Raw genomic sequence first — 14,730 nt, 5'->3', positions numbered from 1 at the left:
ACACATACAGCTAACAGAGGCGGTCTACACAATACAATTAATAAGGCTGTTCGTGGTGAAAGAGCAAAATTTTTTTTTCGCATGTACCCTGGCCGGTGCCTGTCTACTGGGAGTGAACCTCACAGGTAGCATGCTCTGATATATTTTTAATTGAAAATGCAATTTCTGTAACCAGAACTATGACTAGAAAGGGTTACGTATTCTGCAGAAAATGTGTCAGCTTGCAGAGCTGAAAGTGCTGAATGAATTGTTGCGTAGCCAGTAGTGGGAAGCATAAACTATAAAGTTGAATGGATGTTCTATTACAAAGCATGAAGGAGTAGAAAATGTACAGCTTTACCTGGCCAATTATTCCTGTTGACTTGAATACAGTTAAAAGGTGATAGCTAGGGTCTTGCAGGATGGTTGCTAGGGCCATGCTAGCCAGCAGCCATACCACCATGGACCCTGTTCCTACTGAGTTGTTGAAGCTAAGCTTGGACTTGTTAATTGGATGGGAAACCACCTGAGTAAGTTGAGTTGCTACTGGAAGTGGTGTTGGTGTGCTCTTCTCTTGGGTTGAATTAAAAATGACCTCTAATGCCTCAATGCAGTGATGGGGACAACATGCTGCAGGAGATTCCATCTTTTGGATGGGTTGTTAAACCGAGGTCCTGACTGTGGTTATTAAAGATTCTGTGATCATAAAGAGCGATCATAAAGAGTAGGGGGTTCTCCAGTATCCTGGCTAAGTTCAGTCAACCTGCCGCCTAAACATCCCCTGATTTAATTGGCGAAAAAATTGTTCACCCAGGTGGGTGCTACACATTGGTGGTGGTTCAGGCAAGTTTTCCCGTAATCATAATAAAGTGCTTTGAGCATGAGAAAATAAAGTAATAAATAATAAATAAAGTAATTATCACTGTTATCATTATTATTATTACTAGGTAGTTGAATAGGTTTATTGGTGGTTGCTAGGGTCTTATTAGATGATTGCTAATGTCTTACTAAGTGGTTGGTATGGACTCATTCGGTAGTTCCAGGGTGTTGTAAGGTGTTAGTATGCAGTTGCCAGGGTGTTACTATGTGGTTGGTAGGGTGTGCTGGGTGGTTGCTAGGATGGTGCTGGGTGGTTGCTAGAATGATGCTAGGTGCTTGCTAATGTGTTACTTTCTAACAATTTTATTGGACCTAATATTTATTCATTACCTATTCTGTGTGACATTGAAATTTGTTTGTGAATCTTTGCTCCATGTGCACATCATTTGAAATTTTAACATTAATTTTTACATATTAAACATTGATTTTAGTTTTGATATAGATTGTAACTAAAATGAGGAGGATTGTAACATTAATTTTCGTTTTGATATAGTACAGTTGTAGCATATTAGTTGCAGTCTTCCTCATTTTAGTTAGAATCCTCATAGAAGATAATTATTTCAAGGCCACTTTTTAAAACTATTTAAAATCTTAAAATATTAAAATCTATTTTAAAAGAATCCTTTTTATTGAAGAAATGCGCAGAAAAAAATGGGGAAAGCACTAGGCCTACCGCGATACCTCTAAAACCTAGCAATATAATAATGCATCAAAATCATTAGGCTAACATGATACATTAATATTTTCCAATCTTTTATGAAATATTATGGCTCTTGTAGGTTGTAGCGGCCACGAGTCCGTCAAACGGCGTAAGATAATTGGACTCTGATAGTCGTATCTCGGGCAACGTGAAGTAACAAAAAGACATGAATAGTGTTCGAAGGACAAAGACGACGGTTAAGAAATTAATATTTTTAAGCCACTCCCAGTTGCAGGAAATGTCTAAAATAACTTGAATACAAAGCCTAAATGGGCTGTATCTAGTCATGTTGGCTAACGTTAGATCTTGCTAGCTAATGTTCCTCGGCTCAAGCTGACGGCGTTACATTCACTAGGGTTTTCAAATCGAATCACACTTATCTCCAAACCAAGAAAACAAAATGACGGCTGATGAATTAAAAACACTAATATGTACCCAAAACCGATAATTGCGAATCGCTCCAGTTAAAATGATGCGCATAGTGTGTCCAAATTCCTCTTGTTTGATGAGACGCTTTGTGGTGTATTACTGCCCTCTAGTGGAGGACCAAGTACAAAGTGCGTTTCTGATCATTTGAGGAGAGATTATTAATGTTGGCTTACATTTTCATACATCTTACTTGAATGCCATTTCAGTTACTAAGTAACAAGACTGGGAACTCGGTTTTAGAATCCGTTCATTTAAAATGTGGATTCTGCATGAGATATTTCTTACCATTTTTCGTGGAATAAAATTCATGTGACAAAGGAGACTTTATCCATCAACCCAATTTCCATTTTAATTTTAGTTTTCCAGGGGTCGGCGATGACCTCATTATCTTTTGAATACTGCTAGCCGATAAAAAAAAAACTGTTAAGAGCTCCCCAATCTGATTAATGGTTTTGGCAACAAAAAAAGGGAAAAGAATTATGCCTATTTTAGTGCTTTGGCTGAAAGTGGGCTAAGCTTAACCGCACGGGGAATATGTGACAGAAAAACCATAGAGACGCAAAACGTGTCGGGCCCAGTTGAGTGGCATATTAAAAAGATGAAACTACATTTTTTAACAGTTCTCCAATGCGTCTGATCAATGCGTGTGGCGGATTCGATAAAATGAATACATAATGCTTATTACGGTGCTCGGGCTGAAAGTGTGCTAGGGTTAGCTGGACAGATCCTGAGTTATATGAGAGCTAAAATCATAAACGAGACGCTGAAACGACGTCCACTGCTCAGTGGGGAGCCCTATTGTACAAAAACGCATTTATTCAACATAGAAGACGCACAAACCAGTTTAACGCAAAGCGCGCTTTGCAGTTCCCATTGCGGATGAAGTGTATTAAATAGAAATTTGGAAAATGCAACATGTTTTTGTAGACATTAGGATTATAGTAGCTATATAATAATTCACACTGAACCGTAACACTAGTATTCAGTCACGTCACTTTGAGACATTGCACTCAAAACCTTCACGTTAGATCAATGACACACCTGTTAAATTCCATTAAAGTGCAACATACTGTACAAGTGCAAATCATGAGTTCAATCAAACCACATAACGCACAAAATTCTCATATCACAAAATATCCAGTACAGGCAACTCATGTCGATTTCTGTGGTCATTGCCAGATACTAAATGTTAATAACAGTAGATTGGCTAATATAGTGTTTGATTGTAGCACCGGTTGAAATTATTTTGCAGGTAGACACCGTCGTGTAAGGCTATTTCAATGGTCCCACTTAACCGACTTTTAAAGCAATACCTTATCTCGCCTCCCCTCTCGGATATATTTAAGATTGGGTGTTAACTGCCAAGGTATTGACATAGCCGTGTGGGCACATGTCGTTTTCAGAGACGCAGTGGGACACTTGAGTTTGGTTACTGGCGTACCTCCGAGCTCCCTTAACAGTTAGACATTGCTCGACCAATTCCAGGCACTTACAAGCCAAGAAGAATATGTTCTTAAACATCAGCACCGAAACGGGCATTTTGTAAACATAAACCAGGAAACACCTGACGACAAGCAGGGGAGCGTTAACCAGGACGCTGGAGAGAAACCTTGCCCAAATCCACCGACAGTGCATCTGGGAGGCTGTCAGCTCATACAACCAGAGCACTGGGACGCCCAGCGCGATAAAATAGACGGATATGACCGTGTACTTAAGGTACACAGTAGGAATCTCGTTCATTAGGACCATCTCGATCAAGGTGAAGCTGTCCAGCATATCCATGCAGGTGCTTAGGAAGCAACTTTGGGAGTGGTAGCGCGTGGCCCCGTTAAAGTCCTCGATGACTGAATTGATTAAGCAGTAGAGCAGCGGTGCAGACAGTGTAATGATTATCTTAAAGCCGGTGATCCCGAGCGGGACTTTGAGCGTGATCAGGTCCAAAATCGACGTCTCCAAAATAAGCACCACTTTCGGGGTGCACGCAATGACGTATATAAGCCAGGCGAGGTAGGAGTAGGTGAACTCCCCGAGGTTGCAACCGAATATTGAGCTCTTCTGGTGAAAACCACAGGCTCGCTCCCGTTTGCTCCTTGCGTTTTTCAGAAAGAAAATACCCCAGCCCGTCATCACCACCAGGTCGGTGGCTATCCACGAGCACCAGTAGAGATCAGTGAACACTATCAGGTAGAAATCTAGAATTCCACCCTGGAAGAGGAGGAAGAGGAAGCAGAGGATTTTGTAGAGGTTGTTCCTTCTGGATCTTCGCACGAACAAGGGAGTGGTGTGCATGAACTCCCCCGATGTCATGATGTAGGCAGCGGCAAGAGCTGCCGAGGAAACCAGGCGCTCGGTGCTGCTTTCCTGCTGGTTTGCGCTGCCGGTGGAAGTCTGAGTATCCCGCCTGGACGAGGCGTTTCTGATGAACAGCTCGCGGTTTTCCGGCGACAAGGAAACGGGAGACTCGGGGCAGATCACCGCTTCGGACTGGGGAAAGTCGGCTTCCGAATTTTCGTTTCCAGATGCTGCGATCATTGTATATATGTCGGCGCTCCTTCTCCCCTGCTCATAGTGAGAGACGCTCAGAGATGGAGGGGGTGCAAGGTTGCGTAAAATTCTGGCGTGGAATTTTCCTTAGTGTTGGAATGGAGTGTCTTCGGCCGATTATTTTATTTTATATTCGTGTTTTTGTATTGTGTTTTACCACAATTTCCGGCGTTTCGTTTTTATTGCGGTATTTTCCCGAGGGCTCAGTGAAAAAAACAAATTAAATGCAACGACGAATACTAAACTGTTTCATTTCATTTTTACATTTCGCATATATGTGTTAATCTCAGTTCTGTGAACCCGTTTATATCGAGAGAAAAAAACCAGTCCCTGTCAGCAATTAAAGTGATTTGGCTATGAATGTTTCCTCTTAATCTTTTCTATGCATAAACATATCCATCAGTCAAACTAATGAAATCCTCTCATATCAGGTCAAATACGCAAACCATGCAGTGAATATATAAAGGACTGCTCAGGACCGATTCGTGTCTCTCCTGGAATGATTCAAAAGCATTGCAAAACAGAAAAAATAAAATCCAGTTATACACAACATCTAAACACCCCAGTAGACATATTTGGCTGTCATATACACGCATTGCTGCCTGTACATGATTGACTGTTATTACGAATAATAAGAAATAAACAAAACGGATAATGAGGCCATCACTGACCCCTGGAAAACAATATTAAAATGGAAATTAGGTTGATGAATAGGGTTTCCCTGTGTCACTAAAATGTTCTTCCAGGAAAGGCACATACCTATTAAAGGCAGAGCATAAGACCGTCACAAAAAGAAAAAGGCCATCCAAGTAGAAGCCAACCCAATTACATTTAGAAAGGTTTTTCGTAGTAAGAAAATCTCATGCAAAAATTCACATTTGATATGAATGGTTTCTGAAATTCAGTTCCCAGTCTTGTTACCAAGTAATTTGCAAATGCCTGCCAGATTGGTTGCACATTTAGGTACTCTATTTTGCTTAGCACTAATGTAAATAGTATTTGATTAAAAACCAGTTTACCAAACATTCCTCTTTAAATTGAAACCACTCGGCTGAAATTACATTTAAGTGGGATGTATGAAAATTCTTGGGTACCATCACTTGCAAAGTGAGGGCTTCCATCCAGGGTTTCCCAAAGCACCGTAGGCAGGGATGTAAGACTGACAAGCACGCTCAAGCACACCATTGTTGGAAAGAAAAGGTACTGTGGTTGATACCTAATTAAAGGTCGAGAGAAGGACCATGTGAAAGGAATGTCGGGGGTCATGGCCTTCAGTGACACCAGAGGCAGGTATCTGGAATTCTGCTTCAGCAGGAAATTCAAACGCTAGTGAAGTCTGTAAAGAAAATGCACTGGATAAGCCCCAAATTCATTTGTTAATAAACTTTAATCTCCAAATAAATGTGGAACGGGTTCTGGGATCATAGAAAACAACATATTTCAATATAAATATACTCATTTCATAGCAGTGAAATACAGATGGGGAAAAACAGTCAAGGGTTTTTGGCTTGGTCTTTTTCCCAGAGAGCATTAAAACGTTATCCGTTACTGAAAACAAACAAGACTTTTCAAGTCAAACAGTAATTATAATATATCTCAACAGACAGTCATTTGAGTAATAAATGCATTCTGGGCATCCCAAATCACAGGGTTCTGGTGATTTGGTCATGAGGAGGGACTTGTTGTTCGGTACCACAGGTGTTCACGGACAGGTGTGACAGAGGCCAAAATGTGCTCTTGGACCCATTAAAAAAAAAAAAAAAATTATATATATATATATATATATATTGAAAAAGAGCTCATTCACATTTCATAACGTGGGACGGGATATGATTAGTGTGTATGAACTTTAGAGTGCATTTGTGCATATGGACCATACTCCCACCCACCCCACCCTGCGCTTCCCAGAAATTCAGTGCATTAAAACAAGAGGATTTAAAAAGCACCCGTCATGACCAGTTCTGTAGGCTGTAACTGGGGTCCCACATCCACTACTGAAGTGAACTTTAAAAAAAAAAAAACACCTGGGTAGATGATACACAAGCCAAACCCACACCCAAGAATAAAGTCAGATGGTTTATTAGTGATACTCTTCCAACGGATGGATTTTTTATTTATATTTTTATCATTATTTATATAGTCTTTTTTTTTTTTTTTTAACTGTTTTTTTTTCCTGCATTTTCTTTGCTTGTTTTTAAATAAACCGGACACTGACAGACTCACAGAATGTATTGAAGGGACGGGGACAGGGGGCGAGGGGGTTTCTAGAAAACTTTTTAGCACGAGTGCACCGACCTGTTTGTCCGTTTTTTCTTTTTATCCTTTTATTCATTAAATTCATTTAAATTCACGTATTCATAAATGGCCTGCTTAAAGGCACTGCCACAACATAGGAAAAGAAGCTACTGTCAACACTCACACATGACAGTCCATACTAGGCCTATTGAAGGGAAAGGGGGGGGGGGGGGAGGGGGTGAGTTTGTTTGTTTGGAGCGGTGCGCTATAGGTAAACCTCGTAGTAATCGTCCAGCTCCTCGTGAAACAAGTCCCACTCGTCCTCCGAGTCGGTGACCTCGTCGTCGGTGCCGGCCGCCAGGAGCATGAGCAGCATCTCGCTCAGCTCCAGCGTCACCATCTCCTCGTCCTCGTTGTCGAAGGAGTCGCCGCTCTCCCGCTCGTCGAAGATGTCCCACAGGGGCGTCCGTCTGGAGTTCTGCAAAAAGTAGCCGCAATGATGTGCACCGGGGCTAATGTGCAGCAGGCATTTTAGAGTATAATGGCAGTGGAAAGTTGCGGGGGGGAAAAAAAAAACGGCAAAAAAGACCGGAAGCAATGTTACCGGTGGAAAAAAAAAAAACGTACAAATTATTTTCTTTTTTTGGGGTGGCCGTTAAATAAATTCTTGACGTTAATCTACATGACTAGGACAGTGATTTTAAGGAGAGAGAGAGAGAAAAAACTGTGAAACCCTGTAAATTTTTTACAAACATTTTACCATAAAAATGCAGCCCCCCCCCCCCCCCCCCCCCCCCGGTGTGCCCCGCGGCTCTTACCCGGTGCCGTCCGGCCGACCCCGTGACACGCCTCTGAGGTTGGGACTCCTCCAGGCGGCCGTCGGGATAGGCGTGCTTGTAGAAGCAGTTCGCCCCGAACGGACAGCTGCCACGCCCCTCGTCGAAATACCGGCACGGTTTAGTGCTGCAGGTGCGGCAGGGAAAAGAACGATTTTTATGTTACGTGCTTTTTTTAATTTATTTTTTCTCTCTTTCCCGGTCACAACACAACACTTCCGTCTGGTTGTCGGGGTAGCGATGACGCACCCCGCAGTCTGGTGTGGAATTTTCACTGCCAGTGTGCCGACCGGAACTGCCAGCACTCCCAAGGCTTCTGGCACTGTGTGTGCCTGTATGTCTGTATGTGCGTGCGTGTACATGTGCGTGCGCACGCATGCGTGTCTGCGTGTGTGTATGCATGTTTCTGTGTTAAATCAGGTATTAGACTCATCCGTACCCCATGCCGTCCTTGTACTTCTGGATGAGTTTCTGTTTTTCTTCTTTGTCCTCTACCCAGTATTCACTCGGGATGACAAAATTGGACGTGATTCGACACTCTGGGCAGGACCTGGCGTGGGGGAGTGAGAGGCGACCACTTTAGGCACAGCGCATCACCTCATAACTGCTGCAGGCCACATTAACAAAAGCATACAAAATGGCCTCCATATCCCTGAAAATGGTATGAACGAAAATAAAAAACACACGCACTTCCACACCAAATTAAAATGAACAAATTCAAGATAAAAAATAATGGCAATGAAATTCATTTATGTTAATTTGGCAGACAAACTTATCCAGCAGAAGACCTCATCTGACCTTAAATTAGCATATAGAAATTATTATTAGGACATGAATGTTCCAATTTTTTAAAAATGTGTCAAAAGAATCCCACTCCAAAAAAAAGTGTTTTTTTTTGGTAAAGCAGCACCACAAAAACATTCTGCCACATGATAGTAACGGTATCGCAAATAAGCGTTCGACCAGGGCCGTCCCAGCATGCCCCGCTCCCCCTGCACACAGCACCCCAGGCCCTGCCTGCCTGCTTGCTTGCTTGCTTGCTTGCGGGGCCTTACTTGATGATCTTGCTCTCGAACTGCTTGGCGCTCCTCCACTTGCGGATGCACTTGAGGCAGTAGCAGTGGCTGCAGTTGGACAGGATGCCGAAGCGCCGCTCCCCGGGGTTGGCCTTCTCGAACACCACCTCCATGCACACGCCGCACATCATGTCCTTGCTGCGCTGGATGGCGAAGGAGATCTCCATGTCCTTCTCGTGGGCCTCGATGCACGCCTGGGGCCGAAGGAAGGAGCAGCGGTTAGGCACCCAGGGGCGTGCTGGCGACCCCCCTCAAGGAGCACAGGGGTTTTTGGGCTGGGTCATGCCCGCTATCATTTTTAAAAGAAATTGTATCATCTTATTTTTTCCCTCAACTGCATTCATCGCTGGTCTTACTGCTGCAGCACCGGGCATCAGCATTGTGAGATCACAGAGGGAAAGTTCCGGACCGTGAGAAGCCACGCCCCCCCCACCCCCCCCCCCCCAGCAGGCTCACCTTGATGTGCTGCGAGCGCTGGGCGGAGTCGGAGGGGTGCAGGACCTGCAGGCCGCACATGTCGCAGACGTCGCCGTGGAGATAGGCGCAGTTGAGCCCGTAGCGGCACTCCCCGACCGCCGCGTAGGGGCACAGCTGCTTCTTCAGCTCCTTGTCGGCCTGCTCCTTCTCGTACTCTTCCTCGATGACCAGGCCCGGCCCCTCCGATGGAACCGGGTCAGCCGCTGCCAAGCGCAAAGGGGGGCAAACAACAGGGCTCAGATTCACTACGGTAGTGCCTTGAACATCACCCCCCCACACCACCACAAAGAGTGGTACATTCCATTCCTTCATAAGGACGTCACCTCTTCCACAACGTCCTCCGCACAAGTGCCACAGCCCGGAAACGCCACTTGGAAGCCCCCCTGATAACTGTCGCCACCATTTTGTTTCATTGTGCTAACTCGTTTTTCCCCTGGTAGGAAAGCTCCGTGCACCAAAGTGGCATTCACAATGTCTGCCAGCCTGTCATGGCGGCTCTGGTGGAGGAGGAAGCAGGCGATGGAGGATCTCCAGAGAAAGTCCAGGAGGCAGAATCTGCTGCCCTTACAACTATCAGGTCAGCAGCTTGCAGTACACCCCATAACTACCCATAAACCCCCCCACCTCTCCTCCTCCTCCCCCCATTAAAGCTACAGTCAGAAACTCTTTAAACGGGAAGAGTGGAGCTACCTCGCCCGCAGTAGGGCTGCCCTGGCACAAACTCTGCTGCGTTCACCCAGTCTCTGGCCCCTATTCCGTCCGGGTGCTCCTGGGGCTCTGCGCTGCTGCCCCCCGGCTGGGGGTGCGAAGTGACGGTGGCGGGGAGGGGGGCAGGGGGCAGCGGCATTGTTTGCTTGGGACCGTCCGGCTCCTCCGGTTTGGCTGGTTTTGTGTGTTCATACCTGCGTGGGGGAAAACGCCACATTACAAGCGTTTTTTTTGTTTAAATGCATTTTGCAATTTGTGTGCTTGTGTGTGTGTGTGTGCTTCCCCTGGACAGATAGTGAGCTCTGAGAATTAAATCAGCACAGCTTTTGTAGTCGGTAAGAAAACAGTGACTAAAGAAGAACCGCAAGATTAACAATATAGCTGCTTTCTGAATTCAATTAATTCTACAAAAAATCACAGCACGGTTTGTGAGCGATGCAAAAACACACCACTTACAGTAAGAGTCAAATGAGCTGTTAGCCATTTACCCAGCGGCAATACGCCATTTCCGATCACTTGGCATTTCAGACTATGATATGAATACACACACTGACAAATTAATTTCATTTGTAATTAAATAAAACGTAATCCAATTTCACCAAATAATGGAAAACTGACTGAACGGAGGCGGCAAAGCCACTGTAAATGGCGTGTCGTCGACCAAGAAATGCGTTCACCGATCAAACAGGCGCATCGTAACTACAAGTTCATGACTGGTGACTCTCAGTATTGGGCATGTGCCAGACATAGCACTTCGCCTTTAGACCACAAAGTTTCAATATTAGAACCCACGGGCACACGTTCGCATTAAATGCTTTTAGCAAAATGTGAAGTTTATGAGGACACTTCTCCAGCACTATAGTAGGACAGCTAGTGAAGTGTCCTCATAAACCGCACCATTGCCTTAACGCACATTTTCTGCCACTGAAATTCCATTCGCCGTTTCAGGGGTTTGCCAGTTGCTCTGCAGTGCTTTCCATAACCAGTTCCTCTTCCTGCACGCTCCTTTTCTATGAACGGCCTGACCCGGGATGCATGCTGGGAGATGCGACGTACGTTCCACGCCTTAACGATCGACTAAACAGCGCGCAACTGGGCAGATGCACAGAAGAAGAAAAAAGAAAAAAAAAACCTTTCATCAGCCAATCGGTGAACTGAAACATCCGTCAGATTGTAATGGAGAATTGAGAGTCTTATCCAGTTCAAATTAGTCCACTGTTTAATTTAAACCAGAGCTTCATGAACCTGCCAAGTACCTGCCAAGACCCATAATCAGTACTCTTGGGCATCACTTGTTAATGCACTTCTTGCTGCCCAAATGAAGAGGAATAATACCACACACAGTGCTGTTTTACTGCCAGCACTGCCCCCACAATCGCACAAAGTCACAGCTCGAATAGTCTACAGTAAACCGCATGTAGTCAGTCAGTCCTGTTCATTTTCCACCACAAGGCCCAAAATCGATCTCATTATGAATCAACTCCAGCCAAATCTATACACTAAGCAGATTAGTATCTACCCGACGATGACCACATTACTGAGCTCGAAAATGAAAGCGCACGTCAGCACCAATTCTTGTTTTTGTGCGTGTGCGCACAAAAATTTTCTAATCTGGCTGTTTTGCATTTAAACTGCTCCCATTGCAAGAAGCGTGGACTGACGTCAAGAGTTTGTAACCCAGTTTGTAACAGTGCACTGAGAAAGGAAACATCCCTCCATCCTAAATTCTAAATAATTCATTTATAATATTAATTTAAAATAAATTAAAATAATAATAATAATAAACATTTAAATTCAGCAGCCTCCAGTCCAGGCACTGGGCGATTCCTGCACAATGCAGCAAGGCCTGACCAGTGCTTTGCCTTTAACAGGATTAGCTACACAGACGATGACAGGCAGTCTGTTACTGCACTGAAAGTGGCCTTGGCGCTATTAAGCGCATTTCCAGCCCCACATTAGGGGCTCTGAGCAGAGCAAGAGGAAATCGGCGTGTCTAAGTACCCTGGGATGGGAAAGCACAAGACTGGCAACTCGTTCATAGCAATCGGTCATTTTCCATAGCAAGGAGGACAGCAGGAAATCGGATGAAAAATATGAGATCAATAATCCAATGTGTTACTTAATAATGCATTAATAATTGCAGCCAAAAAAAATGTTTAGTGCATCTAAGATTCAGCCACAAGCAGTGTGTTTTTCCAGATGGCTGACAACTCAAAAACAACTTAGAATTTTAGCGTGCAAATACTGCAACTCCCAGCATTCCCTGTTCACGTTCATTTTCAAATGGGTTTGCCCTCCCCCAAAACTTCATTTCATTGTATAAAAAATACCTTTGCCCACCTCACATCCCTCTGAAATCGGTTTGGTGAATAAAAAGTATGAATATTATTAGTAGTAATAGTAGTAGTAAGGTTTATTCTACCTGTTATGATTAATTAATTAATTAATTATTATTATTATTCATATTATCATCTTTATTATTATACAGAAATTCTGAAATATTTTGGTTCAGAGCAGGACTCTCCCAGTATTGCATGGGACAGCAAAGGACAAGTGGAACAGACATGTGAACAGCTCTCCTAACTCAAGACTTGCACTTTGCAGCCATTTAAAACACCTCCACAGCCCAGATCCATCCAGCTGCCGCTGCCCCCCCCCCCAATCCCCTCCACTCCACCCCCCACCCCCACCCCCACCCCCACCCCCACCCATCCCATAATGCGGTATGATGCAGGAGACCCCACGGGTCCATCTGCGAGGCTGGGGACATAAACAAACTGCGTGGGAATGCTGCCCGGAGAGACGGCGGCAATACCATGTGGAAGGGAAGTCCAACATCCATCGCTCTCTCACTCTCTCAATCACTCTCACACTCGTTGTTCCCTGGGTGCACTGTAAATAGTGAGGTGTCGTTTGAGGTTCCCATAGGCTGCTGCTTAAGCAGCCCCAGCTTTTAAAATCAAAGGCTGTTCTCATCACAGAGATCTGTGGGTGGACACTACTTCCATTATATATTCCTCCCTCCATCTCTCTCTCACACACAACCACACACACAACACTATTGAATTTTGCCACTGATGCTAATTTAGTCCCCTCTACCTGTGACCCGCTGGTTAATACAATAGACTTGAAGCTTTCAGATGCTAAATAGCACCTCTGCTTTCCAAATGAATTATTTAAATATATGATGCGGGCGCTCTAAATGCAGCTCTGTGGCCGCAACACTACATGAAAATAAATTGCATTATCAATTACCTATCAATTATTCTACAGTAAAACAGGTGTACGGTTATGGGCCATGTTGGGGTACTGTCAGTCCAGGATCGCTCTCATGGTTGTGCGCACCCCACCCGTCACACCTTTTAGATATGCACAGTATTTCCATACTACACTCTAAATGTTCTAAAATAGTTTCAGTCCTTCAATAACAAAGACAAATGCAAAATGCATTAGTTGGCATGGCGATGCAAAGCAGTCAGCTGACTGGTTATATAAAAACGCAGAAGGCAGTCCCCTGATGCTTACCTGCACCGGTCACCGTACGCACAGCATCCCCTTTGAAAGTACCTGCAAATCATGGTCGGTTTGCTGCTGCTGAGGTCGTGGGAATATCGACAGTTGCTCCCTTCCTTGCAAACCCCATGCATGAAATACCTTCGATCGAACGAGACAGTGGGGGGAAAAAAACGACAATTAGCTGGAGAAAACCGCGAGAGATACGCAACAGTTCACTTCGCTTCCTCAAACCAAAAATGACATTCAAAACATCTGTCCTCGGATATGATGAAGTTCAAGTGCAGAAGCATGCATTATACATGACTCCTGGCGAGCAGGCTAGACGGCCGCTGCGACTTCGGCTCGCGAACATAACCCCAACGTTATGAACAAAACAGTCAAGAGGCTGTCAACCTTATAGCTCTTTGTTGATAAACCACATAGTCTATAGTGACCCGTTGTTAGCGAACAAAATTAGCTTTCTGGCTACCATCCAGATCATCGCTGTTTTCACACAGTCGAGGTAACGCAATCTGATCAGGCAAATGCGTGAAGCAGTTCTCTTCATTATACTGAAATTACCAATTTAAAAAGCATTTTCTGGTTTCTAAATAGTTTTAAACCTGGAAAATTTGGAAAGACAGGAACGTTGTGCTATAGCAACACGGACCTGATTTTTTGTGAGGATGACAGTGACACTAACCATCGATAAATAGGATAGCTGACAATTAAAAATAAAACAGCGAAATAGCATGAAGTGGAGCTGTTCATGCAAATTCTGCAAATACCATCCCCATCACTGTTAATATAGGGTTAGCCGCAGCTTTTTAGGAAGATCTTCTGTATCTCAGCGCCGAAGCCTTTGTTTATCTCCATCATTGTAAAGCTTCTCAGATAGCCACCGTAGCGTAGCTATGCTACAGGCTGCTGGCGGACTGCAGCCAAGCCGACCTGAGCCGAGCCGTGTTACCAAAGAAGTTAAAGCGAATAACGCCGCAAATATAGCGGACGAAAACAACAAAAATACCCTGTTAGCCAGTGCTAACGGTCAGCTGGCCACAACACAAAGACAACGCTGACAGTAATTAGTTAGCCATCTATCTTACGATCAGGGCAACGAACAGTCATTTAGAGTTTACCGGAGTTGCAACTAATAATCTGCGACAACAGAACAAATTGTGTCCCACCTGCAGGTTACGTGTTTGGTCCAGCCTCCTCCTGTTACTGCTGGAGCCGCTGTGGTTGCTGCCGCTGCCTCCGCCATTACTGTTTATCTTGAAGCTCAGCACCCGGATCTTCCGGCCAACCGCGTTCTAGTGTTCGGCATCAAATCGGCAATTTCCGGAGGCCAGGGACAGAAAACATCTGACTG

General features: G+C 44.5%; 2 protein-coding genes across 3 annotated transcripts; both read right to left on the bottom strand.

The window, feature by feature from the left end:
• Window positions 1-1,421: 1,421 nt before the first annotated feature.
• On the bottom strand, window positions 1,422-4,663 carry tmem121b (transmembrane protein 121B). Its single transcript, XM_035401415.1, has one exon. It carries the CDS (start codon window positions 4,517-4,519, stop codon window positions 3,329-3,331), a length of 1,191 nt encoding a protein of 396 aa, XP_035257306.1. The 5' UTR covers window positions 4,520-4,663; the 3' UTR covers window positions 1,422-3,328.
• Window positions 4,664-5,899: 1,236 nt separating this feature from the next.
• On the bottom strand, window positions 5,900-14,694 carry mkrn1 (makorin, ring finger protein, 1). Of its 2 annotated transcripts, none has more exons than XM_035401486.1 (8): window positions 14,546-14,694; window positions 13,389-13,517; window positions 9,846-10,057; window positions 9,135-9,358; window positions 8,658-8,872; window positions 8,042-8,152; window positions 7,585-7,729; window positions 5,900-7,244 (listed from the first exon to the last, which is right to left on the bottom strand). In XM_035401486.1, exons 1-8 carry the CDS (start codon window positions 14,620-14,622, stop codon window positions 7,032-7,034), a joined length of 1,326 nt encoding a protein of 441 aa, XP_035257377.1. In that variant the 5' UTR covers window positions 14,623-14,694; the 3' UTR covers window positions 5,900-7,031. The 2 variants fall into 2 exon arrangements, with proteins under 2 accessions (XP_035257377.1, XP_035257378.1); XM_035401487.1 differs by having other exon boundaries at window positions 13,431-13,517.
• Window positions 14,695-14,730: the final 36 nt, after the last annotated feature.

This window comes from Anguilla anguilla, chromosome 19 (assembly GCF_013347855.1).
Source record: "Anguilla anguilla isolate fAngAng1 chromosome 19, fAngAng1.pri, whole genome shotgun sequence".
In the NCBI taxonomy this organism is placed as follows: Eukaryota; Metazoa; Chordata; class Actinopteri; order Anguilliformes; family Anguillidae; genus Anguilla; species Anguilla anguilla.
The sequence above is the reverse complement of the archived record's forward strand: the minus strand, read 5'-3'. Positions and strand labels throughout refer to the sequence as shown.

What these genes read in the sequence shown, in the direction of transcription:
- tmem121b (XM_035401415.1), bottom strand. Translation starts at nt 4,519, where the DNA reads ATGATCGCAGCATCTGGAAACGAAAATTCGGAAGCCGACTTTCCCCAG.
- mkrn1 (XM_035401486.1), bottom strand. Translation starts at nt 14,622, where the DNA reads ATGGCGGAGGCAGCGGCAGCAACCACAGCGGCTCCAGCAGTAACAGGA. An exon ending in AGCGCTCGCAGCACATCAAG is followed by an intron (nt 8,873 to 9,134) that starts GTGAGCCTGCTG and finishes CTTCGGCCCCAG; the next exon opens with GCGTGCATCGAGGCCCACGA. An exon ending in GGTCGGCCGGACGGCACCGG is followed by an intron (nt 7,245 to 7,584) that starts GTAAGAGCCGCG and finishes TACTTTTTGCAG; the next exon opens with AACTCCAGACGGACGCCCCT.